This window comes from Metopolophium dirhodum, chromosome 7 (assembly GCF_019925205.1).
Source record: "Metopolophium dirhodum isolate CAU chromosome 7, ASM1992520v1, whole genome shotgun sequence".
Taxonomy (NCBI): domain Eukaryota; kingdom Metazoa; phylum Arthropoda; class Insecta; order Hemiptera; family Aphididae; genus Metopolophium; species Metopolophium dirhodum.
In genome coordinates, this window is record NC_083566.1 from 6,659,455 (window position 1) to 6,682,581 (window position 23,127).

At 29.5% G+C, this 23,127-nt stretch overlaps 1 protein-coding gene across 1 annotated transcript in view; it reads left to right on the top strand.

The window, feature by feature from the left end:
- Window positions 1-21,634, top strand: part of LOC132949264 (uncharacterized) — a 45,141-nt gene extending 23,507 nt beyond the window's left edge. The window contains exons 3-4 of the mRNA XM_061020059.1: window positions 2,418-2,508; window positions 19,200-21,634. Of these exons, the coding sequence (XP_060876042.1) occupies window positions 2,418-2,508; window positions 19,200-19,352 (244 nt within the window). The 3' untranslated portion in view covers window positions 19,353-21,634. The remainder of the gene's footprint in view (window positions 1-2,417; window positions 2,509-19,199) is intronic.
- Window positions 21,635-23,127: the final 1,493 nt, after the last annotated feature.

Here is a 23,127-nt window from a genome sequence, read left to right on the forward strand (position 1 = left end):
ATAAATAATATCTATAGTAATGCGGGAAGTAGGGAATATTATCTAATAAAATGTTGAAAATAGGTTACAATAATTTCTATTTAAATTGGCAACAACTCTGTTTATATTGTTCAAAATGATTTGGAAACTACACCATGCACTTCTACGTACAATTTCCAATAAATTATATTATTGTATTTTCAAACTTCATTATTAAACTAGGTACAAATTTGGTATGCTTTCTCAAGAATTTTTTTTTGTCATTCGTGTTGGTTGCTGTAATTTTAGTCCGGAAGTTAAGCGTGTGTTTGCCTATGCGTGTATTTTAAGGCGTTTTTTTATTTTTATATTTAACGAGACCATGCCGGGTTGTTGGATTTAAAATTGAGGAACATCAATACATTTATATTAGATACCTTTAAATTTAAAGTATTTCTTAATAGATACTATACCTATAGTGTATGTGTGTTTTGTATGAAATTAAAGATATTCAAATTTAATATACAATATTTGATAAACGTGTATAATATGTACATAAAAGTATAGAACCTAATACTATTGGTTATTATTTTATAAATAATATTATATATTATTACTTTGTTTATTGTCAGTGTATCATTGACATTCAATTTCCCACAAAACTTATTTAACAATAAGCAGATCGTATTTTTTATTAGTTGAAAATTAAATAAGATTATCCTGTGGCTACAATATTATATTTTGATTGTCACAATTGGTTTTCACATTTAATATTAAATCATTTACAAACTCAATAGAGTAGCAAATATACCTACATGAGCTATAATAAAAATGAATAGGCGATTATCAGCTATTACATATAATATTATGTTGGTAAAATTATTATTGGAAATATGTTATTGATTTATTTAAGTAAAAAGTTCAAAGGATTAAGATTCGTAACTCACTGCAGTGTTATATTCACGCAAACTTTATAAATCCATTGGAAAAACACAACGTGGTCGATTAAAATTCTGCGGACTGCCTTCCATTGTTGGCTAAGAGGAAAGTATAGGTATTAAAAGAGAAGAATCATTGCGTTTTATTGCCAGTCTCTGGGACGGTACTTGGGCGTTCGCGGACATTATTATTATTATTGGGGTTATTGCGGTGTGCATGATTTCAAAACATTACGATAAGAACTGAGGAGTATTGGGGTGTAGTAGACTTTCTAGAAGAAAATAATTTTTGATCAGTAACCAGTAGGGGAAAGAGATGGTTGAATTATTCACGATATTGTTTTAGTTTTAGGGATGGGATAGAGATTCCAAGTCGTAAACATAAGATTGATGTATATCTTTTAACATAAAATAACAGTATATTTAACAAGTATGACATTTTAATAAGGTATTTTTCTTATTTATACCAACCGTATAGTTAGTTAATAAATATAGTTTTTATAAACAATACCTATATAAAGCTTATTATAATATTTATTTACATTTTTTTTATCACCATGATTTAAATGTCCTAACTATTCAAAAATGATTTAGCTTTAGTGAACATCGTATGTGTATCGTATATACATCGTATCTATCTAATTTTGAAAAAATCAATACCTAAACATAAACTTGTTTATTTTAGATTTAAAAATATAAGTTTAATAAGTGTAAAATGTTTGTTATAAACATTCGACGGCAACCAATCAACACGATAACACAATTCCTAGTTCGTAAAGTTTATCTAGATTTTTTTTAGCTCATGTAGGTAGGTAGGTTAGGTACCTGATATGAACGTTTGAAAATGTGGTTATAGTAAATTAAATTTTATTTTATATGTGCGTCGTTTTAAGTTACACAACAATAATTATAAATGTCAACCAATTATAATATATTTATATACAATAGTAGTATAAACTTAAAAGCAAAAATTTTATATACTTTGAGAAAACGTTTAAGTTTCAGAACATAAAAGGTAATTGCTATAATAGTAATAAGCTTAATATGCATATATTTGTAAGATATGTGTGTTATGTAACGTTCTTGTCTTCTTGTTGAGAATATAATTATGGTCTTTGTAAAGTACCATAGAATATTATTAATATATTATACTATATAACCTTTTATACCTTCATAATATACATGCATACATATTTTATATATATAAACATATATTTATATTATATATTTATATTCATATAATGATATTAAATGCCTCATTCATTTTAAAATAATACAAAAATAATTAAAAATTCAAATGTCCCAAGATGAAAATCTTAATGTCTGTATATCGGTTAGTAATAAGTTTTTAAACTATTGGAATACTTTAATAAAGTGGTTTCAATTCAGAGTGCATAATTTTGAACAAACCGTTAATTAATCTTAGAAATATATTTGAGAACAGATTAAAATAACAGATATTTTCATGAGACGTACTTATAGAACTAATTATTAACCATGCCTATTTCATTTTGATTTTAGGTATACAACATTGGCTAAAATGGTAGACACCGATACCGGCAACCTTTTTATCGTCGGTTCATTTAATAAACGTACTGATCCAGATTTTAAAGTAAGTACATACAATTTATATCAAGTTTAGAACGTATAATTTTAATCAAAATAATAATAATAAGACATCGGTAGGTACTGTGAACGTAAACAGTGTGAATCCAGATTTGTCGGCTGTATTTTATTTCTTGACATTAAAATATTACGTGTAACTTTCAGAGGATTGTGTATAGCATCACAAAATATTAGCACTTTTCTTTTATGCATTTGTTTTTCTTAAAAGCAAGCACATAGTTTGTTCTCTTTTTATCAAGACAAAAGGATAGGTTTAACAAATTCGGACTCTGGTGGGAATCATGAAAATAAGAATGGCCCCTAGGCCGCCGAGGTATTGAAAAAAAAAGTTGCAAAAAAACAAAGAAGTTTCGTCAGATGAATAATGTTCGGGTAACAAAAATCTATAAAATAGCTTAAGAACTCAGAAACGTTAGCAGAAAAGAGTGATGAACTTTTTTGTATATATTTTTCCCTTTTTCCATGTTTGCTGAGCACTTAAAACTTTTCAAAACCCAATTTTTGTACGTAGTTTTAGAATTAGAACCACTGCATACATAAAGTATCAGGTATCTGAATTATGTTTATGTAATTAAACATGTTATGTCATAATATTTTATATTTGTTATTGTTTTCATAAATAAAACAATACAATATTTTTATTTTTAATACAATTCAAAACTTGTTAGGCGTATATTATAAATAATTTTATGACGTTTTAATATTATTTACACTTTTTTAATAAATATTCATTAAAATGTTAAGAAAGATTGTTTAGAATTATTTTATAAAGATTTGTTTTATTTTTTTTTCTGCATAGTGGCCAGTATTGTGGCGTTTAAAAATAGCTACAATTATCTAATCATATTTATAAAAACAAGGACTTTTTAGCACAATTGTAATACAATGAGGACTCGAATTTGTATTTTTCAAAGTGGTTAGGGGTTGTAGAAACTTGAGCAACTGAAAAGTGAAACACACGTTAATGTAATACATACCTATGAATTGTACATAAACTAGCTACAACTCACATATCATAATATAATAAAGCATTATATTAGAAAAAATTGTATTGAGTACGAGTAAAAAATAAGTATTTAGGTATAAGGTACCTATATTATGTTCAAATTTGTTGGTATTGAAAGTTGAAAGTAATACTTTTAGTATTACTAAATATGGTTATCGGACTTTCAACATCGCAATTTGTACTTTAAAAACATGTACAGTCGACGTTAACACGCAAAGAAAATGCTGTTTGAATCTTTTTTTGAGTAGTTAATAGTGTATAATAAATGGCTTATAATATTATTGGTATTATAAATATTATGCATCGTTACTATTCCAAGTTCCGAACGAACACGTTTCACGTCTCTCAAATCTTGTTGTATATGTTCGTAATAATTGTAACTAAACATAAAAATGTAATTATTTTACAATTATTGTTACCTAATAAAGGTTTAAAAATATTGCAATTTTGAAATACATCAGAGCGTTTGAAAACCCATCGGTTAATGAATCAAGAATATGATGCCTTAGTTTTTTCATTAAATACCTATGTATAGTAGTAATACCTATATATACGCATTATAGGAAATATGGTGCAAAAAGAGTAGGTTCAGTCGTTCAGTATTATAATACAGTATAAATTCAGTGTACGGATTAGATAAGTAGTTTTTTTATCTAGATAAAGATAAAGATAATGCAACTCTTATGTATCTAGATAGATATAAAAGATAGCTTAACTCATATTTATCTAGATAAAGATACAATTTTTTTTTTTAAATGGGTTTTAAAATTTAGGTATATTTTAGTTGGGCACTAGGAACATAATAATAATAATAATGATATAAATAAAAATAATTACATTATTTATAAACCATAAACTTGGTTTGAGAATCTGTATAAATATTTAAAATGCGTTTGTACGATTTCGCGATTTTTTTCAATGAAAAATGTATCTAGATGAGTTCATTTAGATTAGTAAAAAAATTATCTACGATGAAGGTTTAGATGCCTTGTAACTATTTATCTAGATAAGATAAAAGATGAACAAATAGTTATCTAGATATTCATCTAGATAAGTCCGAACAAAGAGTATAATATAGTAAAACAGAATATAGCAGAATATTATTAGTATGTACATGGAAAATGTTAAGATATAATATAATTAATCAATCATTCAAAATAAAATCAAACATAATATCGAAAAAATAATATAAGCTAAGTGTCGAACTAAGTTCCTTACTAACAAATATATTATATTGACAATCGAAACTATAATATTATATTGATATTATAAATTAGTAAATTACATAATATCGATAATATTATCAAATAAAATATTTTTTTAAATCGATGTACATTTAATCGAAGAACATAATATTATATTATTCAAGTTTTTAGAACTTCGATAATATTACATATAAGTAAATTTGCTGGCGTATAACAAAATATGTACCAATAATTGATAATTGTGTTACTTATTTTTAATTTTGAAGATATATAGGTAGGCAGGTACTATTTAATCACGAATTAATATAGATCGATCATTTTTTTTTTCGTTCAGACTTTAATAATTTTATTTATGTTATCAATCCGCAGAACTAATCAAATTACATTTTGTAATGCAGTTTGTTGTAGTTATAATCCTCAAAAACTAAGTATTGCGGATATGGTGGAGGGGCTTGTATTATAGCGGATACGTATACTTGCGAATATAACAATGTTTTAAATCCGGCTTTACCGAAAGCTGTAGTGGCTGGCCGAAATAATGACGGATTTTCCGAGCCGAACCGAAGGGGAAATATGAAAGGAACACGTGTAAAACGGTATAAAATGCCTATTTATTTTCTCATATATTTCTGTTTATGTGCATTTTTTTCAATCACGTTTCCTCGCGGTCCATCGGGTTCCCGGCGTTTTTCTCTTTTGCTGCAAATGTGCGCCGGAGTCTGATAGGTGTACCTGTTATGCCTGCTATATACGCTTTTCACATTTTTCCGGCCTTAACCAGAAATATTTTTCTGCATACCTTTTTGGTTTTATATAGTATTATTATTATTACCATCGTCGTTTTTTCTTCTCTTTTCCCTAACCACTCAAAAGAAAACCGTAAACGATTCGTTTGACCGGGTAAAGTAAAAAAAAATGGTGAAAAAGTTATGAGGAATGTCCGAATGTGTGTGTAGGCAGTTGTAGGCAGGTAAGTACACTGTTTTTTTTCGCATCCCCAACGATCCGTCATTGTGACGAGCGCGCGTATCGTTACACTCGACCGACCCCCATGTGTGGTATAAAACAGATGGCCGTGTGATTTTTCAAGTATAACTTAGATTGCTACACGGTTTTTGACGGGGTTTATATTTTTACCGAGCACTAACATCAACATCTTGATTTCACGAGGTCAAACAGCGTCAGCATGGTATACATTATATGGTGGAAACGCCACCAAGGTATAGTTAGGTATTTGCCACGTTTGTACAAAATCAAGCCATAATCCAAGACTAGCATTTGTACGAAAAATAGCAGCTGTGATGAGTGTGATGTAAAAATGTGTACCTATTAAATTAGTATATAAATACATACTTATAATTACCTAACTAAACCATTAAGGGGATTCGATACCGTGATTTTCTGTTTTTGTCTAACACACGCGCGACATAGTATTTTAGACGTGTTTTTTGTCAAACATTCCAATTGATCTATTGAAGCGATAAGAATTCTGAAAACAGATTTTAATTTGTCGTCAAGTCTATTTGAAATCGACTCTCCCACATTTTTGATATTATCCCCCAAATTCCAGAATACGTCATATTAAAAAAGAGTATTTAAACATTTTTGTATTTCAATTTTTGGAGAAGCTAAAATCAAAAATCAAAATTGTGGGAAAGTCGATTTCAAATAGACTTGCCGACAAATTCAAATTTGTTTTCAGCATTCTCGTCACTTCATTAGATCAATTGATATGTTTGGCAAAGAATCCGTCAAAAATCCTATGTCGCGCGTGTGTTAGACAAAAACAGAAAATCACGGTATGGAATCCCCTTAAGATCAATTGATGACATTATAACTTAGATTAATCACATTTATTATAATATTATAATATACCAGTTGTAGCAGTCACTATATTTACGATAAACTCGTATAGCTCATGTCTGATTTGCAGATATTTTACAATAGCTATAATAATAGTAGGTACAATACTCGCGAGTGCCTGATGTGTGCGTCATGTTCAAATCATAAATCGAATAACAAATAAAACGTTGTTAAATATCTAATAACATTGTGCCAATAAAAATACTCTCGTTAAGTTTTAGATCCAATTCATAATAAATTATACTATAACAATAACACAATAACTATGAGTACATAACCGTTATGTGTAAAAATAGGATTTTGCCGTCAAAACCACTAAAATGAGTACACACAACGCTATAGATTCAATTAATTATGTGACAAAACACACGAATAGCTTAATTAATTCTATCAGTTTTGCATAATAAAATACACGTTTATCTCAATAGATTACATTTCTAAGAGAAGGACACCCTTAGATTGTATTTTTTATATTTTTTGGTGAATATCAATTGGTAATAAAATTCTCATACAATAAACCAAAATGTCATGAAATTAAAATAATGTTACGAATTGAGTTGATTGTTTAATGGAAACACCGTTGAAATATAATAGGTATTGAACTATTGAATAAAGAATATTATTTTATATTTTTATCCACATGAAACTTTTCACTAATAGACTATAATTTGTTTGATAACTATTTTCTTTTCGAGCTTTTATTATAAACTAGCTGTCCCATTTTCGTAAGAACCTTCTTTGTACAAAATATTACAAAAAATTTTAAAAAATGATGAATGGAATCGGTAAAAGCGTTCTCAAGTTATGGCATGACCAAGGAATATATATTATACAATAATAATTATACGCTAAGTGTTTATTTTGTGACAAATAAATTGAATATTATTATTTTACATTAATTAAAAATATAGTTTTATGTAATTACACGGTATATTTTTTATATACTTATAGTGAATAAACATTAAACATAATAAAATCTTTTGAACATAATTATTTTTTTACGTTTGCCATCTTAAAGTAGATTTAGATTATTAATTGTTGGTAATATTATAATTTACATCACTAGAAAACACATTAAAAACCAATCCTTTTTTTTTTGCGTGATGGGACTGCTTGCACATTACGTCGACAAAAACCTATACTAAGTACTATTCATTATTATTTTATTTGTGTTATTATTATTATTATTAAATAAAACAAATAAAGTTAATATAATATATAAGTAAACAATAGTTGGCCAACGACCCTTGAAAAATTAGTTATGACTTTTGATCTTTGAAATCATCAACAAGCAAAACACTTACCGTTTAAAAACAAATATATAATTTTTTGTAAATAAAAAGGGTGGCTATACCTAATGACTAATGAGTAATGATAATAATAAAAATAAATACACAGTGTAATAATTAATGTAAATTATTTAATTATTATTTTAATTTTTTAGTTTAAGCTTAGTTCAACATTTAAGCTTATCTAAATATTGTATTATAAAGTAATTTTAATGATAATCTTAATTTAATGCTTAATTAATTATTGCATTATAATGTATACAAAATTAAAGACGAGCGTGTGTTGTTAGAACACATTTAAATATTTAATGAAGATATCTTTGCATGAAAATTAACATTTTGGTTATTAAATAATACTTTTAAATAATGCAAATGTATATTCATACATTAATAAAATATATAAAGGTAGACAAATTTCGATTGATGAATTCAAAATAAAATTATTCCATATTTTCCTTACGTATTTAAAAATTGGCTTCATTTTTACAATAATACAACTACGCATATTTTTATTTAGATCTTAGAACTAGTAAGTACAAAATATAGGGTCAAAGACTAATAAAAAAAAATAAAAACTTAAACAATAGGTACCTAGGTACTATAAATTGGATTCTCAGTTTCTACCTACCTAACGATGTTTTAATATTATATGATCTGATCGCCAAGACGTGATACCTAATCAAAAGATAAAGCGCAAAGACGTTAGACCTTTTGTTGTATCTCAGATTTATTTACACCTGTTTTTTTCCCACTCTGACACAAATTAGATAAATTGCAAACTCTTGTCCTTTTTACACGTCGTGTGTCGTTGCCAGGTTTTTTTTTTTATTTTTATTAGATAAACTAGCAGGGAACCGTAGCCGACCAGTAGTAGCGAGGAAAAATAAATCCGTCAATTGACAGCGTCTATATATCGGTGCACGCACAGTACTTGTTTGTGTTGTGTGTATCTACGGCGTAACCCGGGCAAAAGGTCCACGTAGTAATTAAGTTTTAATCCCTTTGGTCCTCAGCAAACAGGGATGGACGAAGAAAAAAAAAAGAGGACCAGTGGGGGCGCATATATAGTTTCCAATTTTCTCAAGTATAACTCAAACGGAGCAAAGCCTATACAAAGTGGCCACGTGCTCTGAATATTTCGTGTACATATATTGAGAGAGGGGAATCGTGCCGCGATTAAATCTAGTTTATGGATACATTATATGGCGCTAGGTAATTGTCGTATCGACCTGCGCAAATAAGGGCGATTGCGTTAATGGGAGACGGTTAAACTCCTTTAATGCTTGTTTAATGACCTCAAGGCTATTTTTTATTATTATTATTATTATGGTTATCATTATTATGGTTATCATTATTATGTGGGTGTTGTTTTCATTGTTATTTGTATTTATTATTATTATTTTTTTCCGAGTGGAAAATTTGAGGTGATGAGTTGTAATTCATGAACCAGCGCGCTTAAGTATGTAATCAACGAATAGTTTCATTTCTCTTGCGTACTTTCATGGAGAATGTACGTGATAAACCACAAAGAAGTAACGCTTAAACGAACTTGCAACAAGTTGCCAACAATTTTTTCATTCCTCTTAAGTCGTAATTACACCGGTATCATTATTTTTAGGTAATTTCGCACATAATACGGAAAGCGAGTAAAACTTTCTTTTGATGGCGTACCTATATGTGAACTTTTGGTTATTTATGTGTAATAATGCTATTATAAGTTCGATACGACTAAGATCCGCTTGAAGCGTATTTCTCAAATAAAAATTTACATATTGTTAGAAAATACAGAGATGAACACTACTATACATTTTCATGATTTGATAACCACCAGCAGGCGGTCCCAAAACGATTAAATGTTCCAAAATTGGTTTATCGATTAATAAACGTTAAATGTGTTTTTGATTTTATCTTCGTTCAAACAATTAACTTGTATACCCAGAGTTTGACTTGTTTATAAACCAATTCGTGCCGTTAAAGTATAGTTTATTTGTAAAAAATACAATACTCTGTTTTTATTTAAATAATTGTTTTTAGACTATTAATCATTAATGTTATAATCAATTAATTTTGATACTTTTAAAGTTATTATAGCGTAGTAGGTGGATGATTTAAAACATGTGTATGTATGTATATACAATTAAAATTTAGATTATTTAAAAATATTTTTTCCATTTTCTATAAAAAAATAACTTTTTATTCATTTTTTTTCATATTTTATAGAATACACTACAGTAAAATTAATTTAATCAATAAAACTGTTCAACTTTATTTATTCCAGTATAGAAATTATAGGTTATAATAATAAGCATTTTATGATTTAAAAGTTTAATAACAAATCAAAAACAAATTATTTGCAAAAACATTAGTTATGTGTTTAAAATTGTAGATTTGCATTTACTAATCAATAATCATATTATTATAATATGGTGTTCAATTGGTTTGATCAACCAGCATGAAATATAATTTTGCAATCGTATAATAAACAAAGTTACGATGTTGGATGCGATAGACATAATTTTTTATAATAAAATGAAACATAATTATTGGAAATAAGGATTCATACATTTCGTTGAACCAAATGCACTTCAAAAAATCAGTATGGATATTTATCTCTATTTATTATCACGACACCTATGATAAAATTATATTATAAATTATAATAGCAAATGGTTTATTTTATACAGGCAGAAAATAAATACAATTTGAATAATTTACGCACAGTTTCTGCATCAGGCAAAAAAAAAATATTATGGTGTACTTAACGTGACGTTGAAAAAACAATCGAACCCTTATTTTTCTGTAGTCCGACATTGTCACTGTGCTGGCTTATTTAAATCTGTCAACTGCGTTTATAGGAGATTTCAAGTATTTGTACAGCACTGAGTTACTGTCATTCAATGCAAATTCCTGATTAATTATGCAAGCTGGTGAAATGTTAATGAAATCGTTCTGACTATTGATTGTGTAGCAATTTATTTCGTTTCACTTAAAAGTTAAAATTAAGGAAAAACCTTTTTCAAAAAGTTTCACCTTATTCGTAAATACAATATATTATTATATATTTTGTATATTTCACATTAATCTTTTTTTAATACAAAAACGTACTTACGTCGTCGACATTTTTATAAAAAATATAGTTTTGCATTTATAAAATTTTAAATGATAAGAGTTATTTTCAAAAATGTGGTTTCATAATACATATAGGTAAGTAAGTATAGGTGCTACTTCAAACTAAATAAAGACAATTTTTTTTTTTTTAAAAACAGAATTAGATCACCATAAAGTGTATCTACAGATAAAATATTCATCCTGTATAACAAAGAGTGATTAGCATTATAAACATATATGTATAATTCGTACATGTACATAATACGCTTAATATCAAATTCTTGTAGGCCTAACTCATTTAACCTCGCTCATATAAGGGAACTAAAGTAATGAAATAACGATTGGTCTTACTTTTGTTTTCCCCTATTCTGGTTTGGATGTTTCAAAGTCGTGTTAAAAGTGGACGGGTTAGAGAAAGTTTTGGGATGCGGGATGGGCGTACCCGGACAACTTTTAGGAATTAGTGGAATGAAAATAGGAGAAAACCAGAATTGTTGTTTCCCTCCCTTTTTTCCATTTTGTTTGGGCACATCTGAAACATTTATCATTGTTAGATAAGTTTCGCCAACTTGTTATTCATATATAAAAGAAAAAAAAATCAAAATAATTATACTGCCTAAGTCGAATGGCTATCACACAGAAAACAAAAGTGATTTTTATTTAGATTTTATACTCTATAAACTATAATTTGGTATCATTATTTATTTAATTGTATGAAATCTACACTTAAATTATACTTAGAACATGAACATCTTAATTATAATATAGAAACAGAATCATTTATAGTTATGGAGCCATTACATTTAGCAAATAATACGTACCAGCATAACGACTTATAATAAGTGGCCGCGTACTCATCTTGTCAAGTATACAAAACTAAAATGGCAATCATGTAGAAAAAATGCCGGAGAACTCGTGCTCAGCTAAGGTTTTGAGTGTAGGTACCTTGTCATTAAGGTATTACTCAACATTACTGAGGTCATTACTGTTGTAATTCAAAAACGAATATCTGTAGAGACTTTTACTTTAACTGTCGACTTTATCAATTCCTATAACGTTTTCATTTTTTTTTTTTTTATAAATGTTGATTAAATTTTATTTTTTGTGTCAAAAACCGTGAAAATGTAACACATGGCTCCTGATATATTGTTATGAAAACGGCTGAAAAATATTAAAAATACGTAAACACAATTTTTTTTATAAGCATTTAATGTTCAAATTTTGACAAAATTTATTGAAAAATGATTTTGTAGTTGAATATTTATAAAATGTTCAAATTTTGTAGCTTAGGATTGAAAACTTAAAACAATAGGTTCCATGTAAGTATATTATTCTGTAACTAAAAATATAAAAATATTAAAACCACAGTTTTTTTTATAGTTATTTTATGTTCAAATTTGGATGAAATTAAATATTAAATAACCAATAATAACGATTTTATTTATTTTTTGTAATTTTACAATATTAATTGAATTTCTTGGCTACCGTATCAATAATATTAATTAATAACTATATAAATATAATATATAATATCCTAGACTGACAAACCGTCTCCGTTCGGAATCGTTTTTCGTATACAGTGATATTATATCATTGAATTAAAAAAAAAAAAATGATTACCATTCATTACAGTGACCCACTTTTAACCTACTGTACAGCAGAGCAACATACACTTACCCGCTTTTTAAGTTTTAAATTTCATTCAGTCGAAAAGTTGATTTTCATCGTAACTCCATACTGTTATAATTACATCATATTATCATAACTATTATTATAGACACCCAGGCACAGAGCTCCTCAGTTTTAATCATATTATATTATGCATTATAATGTTGACGATGTATTTTAATGGTCTACCCATTTAGCATAAATCCTGGTTTTTTTGGAGGTGGAGGTTCTTTCACACGTCTCCCCTTCCAAACGCACTCGGTGCGCCGCCGCACATATTATAGGTACGTATGCGATTCATTTCTGGTAATAGTGATGATACGTCCGCTTATAAGCGGTTTTATCGCTCACTGTCTTGCGGCAAGTAATGTTTCTGCGGTCTATTGAGGGATTACTGTTGACAGAAAATATATTAGGTGATTGATTTTATTATTATTATAATACGCCATCATCCACCGGGAAACACGGTGCTCTATTTTCCACGAGCTTGCACTTCGGTGTGAATAAATACATAATAGAGTATCGTTGTGCTCACTGGGAATTCGTACACAAAATGCTTGCGTCTCGTAACCGCAGCCCTTGTCGAGCCGTTGATAGCTCGTTTGGTTTTGTCCGTTAATAATATCTTTTTTATACATTTATCGCGTAAAATATTTATTTTTGATTGTTATTCACTTTCAGATATCAAAATATAATTTCATAATAATTCAAGTATTCGACGTTCAATTCTAAATCAATATTTGTCAGTGAATAAATTATTTATAAATAGCTGTCAATTTCCTGTACAATTATCACGTATAGGTATTTCCCATGATATGTTTCAAATCAAACTTCATTCACTTATGGATATTAAAGTTGGTTAGTCCGTTAGTCGATGAGTGATAATAACATTTAACCAGCACCTATTATTGTAATTTGGACATTTAGCCATTATTAGATAGCATACTGATAGACTTAATTTAAACTTGTGCGCTTAATAGAAATAAGCACCTCACACTTTACTTTGTATTTTACTTTTATAGTATAATAAAATAACAATTATTTTCCACAAAGCCCATGGTCTGTAGGTACTAATAAAAATCAATGTGTGTGTTAGAGATCCACAGCCAAGTCTACTGCACACATGGTTTTGAAATTTGGTACAACCAAAATGCTTTAAATGTTGCATTTTAAAGTGGGCCTACTGCACTGGACCTACATAGGGCTACATTTGGTTACATAAAATAAAATAGTTATTATAGTTGGATATAGATCTATACCTGAATTTCATACTTGATCAAAACCACCCAAATTAATGTGTTAAATATATATGCGATTTTCATTTAACGACAGGACAAATCCACTTTCATTATTTAATTTGTAACCGGCAACACCGTCCAGGATCAGTTATATGTAACAATATATATCTATTAAATAAAATCAAATGCCTAAATCAGATGACCATTATGTAAATCCACAGTTTTCGACCGCGATTTTCATCAAATGTTTGTCAATAGATTCAGCTAAATCAGTAATGTCATAGACTCATATAGGCTACTTTTTACAATTTACTTTTTACTTTTCAACACATACGATATGTTTAATATGGTTGACTCATGGAAAACTATCTTTTTTTTTTATTTTATATATTGTTGCCATCTATGGTAATAGAAAATAAAATAGTTATAATTATGATGGGATTTATATTTGGTCTAAACAACTCAAATAATTGTGTTAAAAATCTGTTTATATTTAACCGATAGTTTTAAGTGGTAAATCCACGGGTATTTAATTCGTCTCGAGCAATGCCGTGCAGGATCAGCTATAATATAGTATAAAATCATAAAATTCTATGATATTGAACCTAAGTATACCATCTTATGATATATTATGTAGTTACTGTGTGTGCATGTCACACTTTAAATCCTCATCACATTAATCAAATGCACTAATATATAAAACTTTTTTTTAAATTGCGAAGTCGACGTCAGTCGATCCCTATTCTAAAATTATTTTTAATGAAATTCCCTTAGACTCTTCAATCTTCATATTGTGAAATTTGTTGATATATTTGATAAAAAAGTGCATTTCTGGTTCAATACATTTAAATGAAAAATTTCTCGAATTCAAGAAAGATAATAATATGGAATGGAAAGTAATTCAATCTTTTTAATGTTGGTATTCAATATAAAAAAAAAAAAACGCTATACGTCGGCTTGATTTATATTATTACAAATAAGTAAAAATAATGTTTTTTATTTTTTACCACCATTATTTATAACAGCTTTATCTTCAATCTGACTGAATTTTTACATTAACATTACACGATGTCAATTTTAAAAACTTAAATGTCAATAAATGAAATCTAGATATTATAACGTATAAAAAAAGGTCACCCTATAATATTTCAATCCTGGCGTGGGGTTTCCGTATCTACATAATCAATCATGTAAGAGCAAAATAATAATATATCAAAGCATTACATTATTTGTTTACAAATTTATATATGAAAAAGTAAGTGACAATAAGCACACACACACACACTTATACATATGAAGGTAACCTATACAATACTGTTATGCTATAAGCATATTATATTATTCGATGCTTTGAAGTGTGTTTATCCAAATAGTTTTTGGGTTCAAATTAAATTTACCAACGCTCGTCGTTTGCAATAAAAACAAAAAAAATGTCATTACGAAAACATTCGGAACACGTGCCTATCTATAATAATAAACTGGTATGAAGGTAGGGTGGCTGGGAACGACTGCAACGTGATACTTATATGATGTAGTTTGCGAGCTTTTAAAGTTTTGGACGGGATAATAATAATTTATAAGAAGCACGCGCGTATTCAAAGGATAACTCGGTATCGTTTGTCATGATATAATACCGCCGTTATTTTAATTTGTCAAATGGATTTTGAATTATTGTAGGTAGTTGTACACATCATAATGACATTGCAGTGTATGTAATATAATAATATATCATATAGGTAGTAAATAGTAACATTTTAGACTCGTATTGTGAAATAAAACTGCTGCAAGTTGCAACAACAACAACAATAATACGTAGTAATGATCACACGTTAAACGACAGACGCGTACCCACGTCAAGTCTCGGGACTTGGACCGCGCGGAGGGCATCGTATACGACCGTCCCCGGACAAAGGAAATTTAAAACCGTCGACCGACCGACTATATTAATGTAATATAATATATTATTTATCGTATATACATAAGTAATATGGTGTATAGACCCACTACGGGGTGGCGGGTGCAGTGGCATGAAGAACAACCGCGTGCATACAGTGCCGGCGCTAGGGGAGGACAAATGGGACATATGTCCAGGGCCCCGCGCTTGTTAAAGGGCCCCGCAATTTTTAATTATCATCTTAATACCGCGAAACACATTGATATTTTATATTAACAAATTATAAATCCATACATTTATTGACTTATTGTTATATACTACACATGTATAATATTAATATTATTTCTATCATTAGCTATTTGGAAAATTATATCTAAATTTAGCCATAGTACAAAGTAAATCGTTATTGATACGATGAAGGAGTAATATTTTGAGGATACTCGAGGATTGTAGGAGTATACTATAATTAATAATATAAATATTTATTATCTCTATAGTTATTGTTTTTTCTGTTCTTTGTTTGGAAAAGCTCTCCGCGTATTGTCGTATGACCGTATTATAGAAGGGGCAAGAGCTATAATCTCAAAACATTTATTTGATTATATTATGTTCAACATTTGAGTATTTGACTGCAATCCGCTTTGCACCTTACAGTATTTTTTCAACAATTTCTGCATAATATCATAAAATTAAGTTTTCATTTTATGAAATTATTATTACAATTTAGTTTAGGTATAGTTTCGTATAGTAGGTATAACTGTATTAAATAATATGTACCTACTCCGTGCGTATCTAGTGTATCAGGATTAGTTTTAATGTAGTTTATTGTCTACCACCGCCGCGTCCTTAGATATTAAACAATTTATTATATCATTCAAACATTTTGATGATTTTATTTATTTTTTATTGATGTTTTTATAAGTTGTAATTATTAAAATAAATATAAATTAATTAAATAATAGGCCCACCACGAATTTATTAACTTATAATTTTCAACACATGCATATTATTTTATTATTTGTAAATAATTTTTTGTTAACATGTAATTAAAAAAAGAATAACTTGATAATATTATTTTTAATGTTTGAAATTCAAATAAAAACCGCATTAATTTTAAATAATCCTGATTAAAAAAAAGCTAGAATTTTGCCTTCCTCTGGGTACCTATTACCTATGTCCAGGGCCCCGCAATACCTAGTGCCGGCACTGCGTGCATATTTGTTTCGTTTTTACGCGCTAGTTCGGGACACACGGTTGTATTTAATAGATATAATATTATATGTATAAAATATAGGGGTGAGTGAGTGTAGCAAAGTCTTAGCAGAAAACTTTGTTTTCCGGCATTTCTACGAAATATTATTATTATTATTATTAAAGTTTCTACCACGCGCACTACACATGTATAAAACTCACACTGACAAGCAGCGCGTCTGTGCCATGTGGCGGTGGGGGTGGTGGGGGTAGGCAGTGGTTTTGGATGGGGTGGCGGAAGCGGCGAAGGGAAAACGTGTACCAAAACGCTCGCGTGTGTAAAAGTCTCCCTAATAGAAGATTTTCCGCGTGACGAGACGACGTACAACATAACAACCAGCAATCTGTTTCTCTACAGTGCCTATACGACGACGACTACGACGACGACGACGATTATGAATAATATGTTACGCCAGCCGCAATAAATCAATCTTAATTATTATTGTGTTCCGTGACTTTTTGCGTCCCGGCAATCTCGAGTGTACATTATTATTATTACAAAAGTACCTTATAGAGAACGGCTCTTGTGCGCGGCGTTTTCTAATTAACCGGAGCCTTTGCCCCTCCGCACCCGCACACGGCGGCTCGGACACGTAATTGGTCAATGTGCAGCGCTCGCGGATCATAGCAGCGCGAGGCGGTCCGTTATAATAATATATTATAACATATTACATAATAATAATATAACCTGCGCGCGTATTACGTGTCGCCTTTGTTCAGGGACAAAGGATTGCTTGTAAAAATAAGTGCGCTTAATACGATACAATACATATATATATTAAGAGGTCCCAGTCTGCCGGGCCGGTGGCGCGCCTTTTGATATATTGCACGGGGCGCATATAACGCGAGTAAACGGGCAAACGAGAAATTACTTAAGTATAATATTATTCTTTTTCCGCTAGATTTTTTTTCTCGGCTGCCGTCGTTTATTCTCGACGACGGCTTTTCGCTTAGGTAGGCGCGTTTACCGTACAGTTACGCCGAACAAATGACGCATTTCACGATCGAACTCATATTATTTTATTATAATATAGTTATACACACTACGAAAAATCATTATACGGCAAATGCCGGGGAATTTAATTATTATTTAAATAGCAGAAAACGTATTACGCGTGCTACGTGAGTGCAGGTTTAATGATATTATATACCTACCTACCGCGGTAGTCGAATGCTTAGAACTTTATTATATGTGTAGAAATATTAATCAATAGCCGCGTAGCAACAAAACTACGTTTTACATTTTTAAATTTGAAACAACACTATATTCGCCTTATCTAATTTTCATACTATAAAAATTCAACTTAAAGTTTACGATATTTTTGGCCTGAAAAGAACCGTTTGGGTTTATTGATAACATGCAAACGATATTACAGCAAGTGCAAAAACACGGCGTCACACGTTGTGAGTGAATGATAAGTATAATGAAATGATAATTTGTACTGGTCTCTATCCACCATTGAATACACCAAAATATTATGACCCAGATGTCCGAGGCCTCTCCTAGCCTCTATATTTTGATGATACGTAGCATTATTCAGAATTTCATACTTTTTCAGACATGAAACCACTCAATATTGTGAAATGATTTGTAAAATATTTTTCTAGTGAATCCGTTACACGGGAGACAAAATAATACGGATGCCGCATTAAATTTCCAAAATTTAAATTAGAATTAGGAAACTATACTACTCTAATCTTCATAAATGAAGTCACTAAACCATAGTAGGTACCTAGGTATAAAATATTGTAATAATGTAATGAAACATTTCAAATACTCCTTCAACTAAAAAAATACTTCCACACACACACAAAGAATAATATAAAATAGCACTGTAGCGGTAAAACCAACATTAATTTTCTTTTTAGTCACCGCACTTACTATAAATTGTAGTTATTAGTATTATTACCATTATGTTACCATAATGTGGTGTAACAAGTCAAAATTAATTGTCTGTCTATGATTTTGTATTGGATATAAACGCATGCAATTTCTAAATATACAAGAACAAAATTGTGTTATCCTAATATATAGTGACTTTATTACTACTTACCTACGACCAAATGTATTGTACAAGTACAATAATTATTATAATAATTGTGTCAAATACCTAAATTTTTAAATTTTAATCGTAAAATACTTTTTGTTTCTCAGTTATGCCTTACGTCCAATGTGAGCACAGCTGACTTCAACATGGGCTACAGTATCACCGGTTCGTTGGAGTGTGGATCCACAAAAAACAACAGTTTCCAAACAACACATTTCGCCGTTATTCGGAGAAGAGATTTCGATACAAATCGGCCGTAACAATAAAAAGTTACTCGAAAAAAGCAAAAAAAGGATTGTTCCGACCAATGGACGCGCACCTGAGACTATTCGCTGAATTATGTATAATATTCAATCCTAAACAATTACAAAGATAATATTGTAAGACGTAAAAGGCATACAATAGGCATAAAAAACATACTATGGAGTGGGGAGGGGGTAGGGGGGAGGGGGAGGGGTGGCTGTGTTCACATTTTTCTGAACCATACGAGATAATATTATTTTCGTAGCAAAATACATGATTAATGTCATTATAATTTATTATAATAATATATAGGCACCTATTGGTACGACAATATTTTTTTGTAGATAACGACTGCAGAATTCATATTCACTGCCAATGTTTTAACGTTTCTTTTTTCTTTTTTTTATTACGAAGACATCTTGTAAATATAATAATATAACATGCTGTTTATTAAAATCAATACAACCAGATAAATACGTAGGGTGGTTAAAATTATAATCACATCGAATTAAATAATATCGCACTAAATAGTAAATAGGTATGCACAATATTATTTTGTTTCTCGAGTAGTATATAGAGCTGCACACTGAATACGAGGATTAAACTAAATTCGATTACACCGCTGAAGTGATTTGAAATGATTTAACCCTCATATTCTGTTTATGAACATAATGAATTAAATAAATAATAAAATAGTATTATACTGCAGCTAATTGCTAGTTATGAGTTTATGAGTATACTATGGTCAAATTAATGTTTGCCGTGGGAAATGAGTATAATATGAAGTAGTTAAAAATATTATATCGTAATAAAGTTATTATGAACTACCTCGGCTTATTCCAAAATTAGTATTTTTCTATTGTTATTAATAAAAATAAAATAGCGTATTAAATAATATTATTCTGGTTGGTATAAATTCAATACGATAATTGGATAATACCTATATAATCTGATGAAATTATGTTTTATAAAATATACGTACCGAATCGAACAATTTTATAACAGGTATCTTGTATCTTGTATGATGATTAAATTATTATATTCTTCTGTAACTGAAACCATTCTATTATTATAAGGTTTAAATGGCCTGGGAACTGTAATGTTACATACTTACATGTTAAGTTATAGTTATAATTAGGTGTATAAAAATTACGTATTTAAGAGTAGAATAAGAAGTACCTATACAAGTATAATAGTTATAAGTATAATATTTATTTTTTTTTTGGTAGATATTATTATTTTAATCGATTAATAAATGAACATAATTGTGTGTAGTTTTTTTTTTTTGTTTCTATTTTTCGATAATCAGAAGTCAAATTGTATACTTTTATTTTTAAAAATAACAAAAACAGCTTGTTGTTCACATATTAAACTGCAGATTCGTCACCCTATAGATCCATTTACAGTGGACGTGGCGAGTAGCATTAAAGCAGGGTGAAGTTTCATGGAAAAGTTTTTAAAAAATGCAGAACATAAAACTTTCTGTTTCAGATTTTCAGTTAAAGTTTTAAGAATTCGCATGAGCTGTAATGTAAATTTCTGGCATTTTATATACTTTTCATTGCAATCCCGACGATAATCCGTACGTGAGCTGGTTTTATCACTCAAACGTGATTCAGATGTATCTGATCGGATATGTATGCGCTCAAATGTCTTGGATTTCTTAAAAGTTTAACAAGTAATTTTTTTAATGTTACATCCATTTTGTACAACCACAATTATACTGTTAGTATTGACGTTATAATAATAAGTACCTAATTAATAATTATAGTTTAAGTGTCGAGCTACGATTATTTCATGAAAAAAATTAATTTTAAGGTAAAATCTCTATACTTATAATTCATGATTGATAAAAAAAAAAAATAGTTGTAATAATATACATTAATCGGTGTTTTACGGCCATAAAATCAGATAACCCGTCCATAAACATTTTGATGTCACTATATCCAATAAACATCTAACTATAATACATTTAAGATATTATTTTAAATGTTCTGATGTTTTAATATTTTGCCTACTGTTTTAGTTAAATCTTTGTGTCCTAAAAATTAGATTAATGTACACACTATCAATAAAGTATTTTGATATGCAATTCCGAAGTTGAATAGAGCTGTATAATAATAGAATTAATAATATATATATATATTATAAGGTTGTAAAATATGCTTTCATAGAACTATTTATTTATGACTTAAGCTTAGGCATAACAATCTATGTATTTATTGTGTATTTGCTTTAATTTTGACACACATTTGTGATATTGTAAACAACGCAAATAAACGTTTATCAATTTGCTATATCTGTGTTTTTGTTTTCATTTCTTTGTACCTACGACCGGGGGTGAATTTACCCATAGGCCACCAAGGCACGTGCCTAGGGCGCAATATTTTTTGGGGCGCAATTTTTTAGTTAAATTTTATTTTTTAGTATATAGTTTCATAATTTCATAATTATACTTACCTAAATTTATATTTTATATTAATTTTTTTTTGTACACAACTTGCATGAAACTGGAGAATGGTCACGTCACAGTAACGTTTTAATTTATAAGCTATAATAACCTTGCCGTTTGAGTTTAATCCTGTGAACGGCGCGCGCCGCCACCGTTAGAGGTTCGACATCGACACTAGACGAGGCAGTTGCCTATGTTAATGCATAGGAGGTGGTATACGGGTGTGCGGCGTAAACACATACAATATTGTGAATGGCGCATGCGCAAAACGCCAGCCAAGGCAGTCAAATATACTGCCTCGGGCCGCCGGGTACATGGTATATAGCCGCTCTACTATAGCTAGATAGTAGATGGGGGACAGCTCGCACAGTGGTTAGCAAGTAAATTCTTTGATATTAACTGGAATGACCCGCCTCACCCCGCACCCGGCACCACACCAAGTGTGCGCGGGCGCGCGGCCACCAAACTAGTCTATTCTTAGAATACTGGAATTAATTCTGGAAATCAGATGTCTTGATAAAGTAATTAATAATAATTAGGCTTTTTCAACGATATATTTTTGAATATCGATATCGTTTTGAATTGTGCGATATTGAAAAAAACATGTAGGTATCGATATATCGATATATCGATATTCCGATATCCTTATTACTATCATAAATGCCAATACTCAAATACTCAATTGACTGGGTACTAGGTAGTAACTAGTGGGTATTATATTAACAATTAATTGTTTTGAAATATATTTTTCAAGAGCTTTGGCATGAAAATCAGTTTTCTTGATGTACATCGATTATCGATATATTTCGATTATCGATATATTACGATTAACGATATATCGTACGATACCTAAATTTCTGAAAAAAAAAAGTTCGCGATATCGATATCGAATCGAAATAATATCGATATCGTTGAAGAAGCCTAATAATAATAAACATTGCGACGACGGCACTGTCTCCCGTCTCCTGCATAGTGCATACTTCAGAAATCTGCTAATCGATTACGATTATAGAGACTTTATAGAGTGCTCACCACTTTAATCAGTACCTATCTGGCTACCTATAAGAAAACATCAATTACGATATTGAAGATTAAACACGGGAGCACGCCAATGTATGGGGCGTTAGTGTTGTAGTGCCTAGGGGCGGAAAAATGGTAAGTCTGCCCCTGCCTACGACCTACCTATTGTAGTTTAAATATTCCACTATTATCTCCATTAGAACTACTTCCTTAAGCTTAATACATACTATGTAATATATATCACATTTTTTTAAAATAAATTGTTTATATGATCAATTATTATATTATAATGCATTACTACAGTTCAAGATTTCAATTTG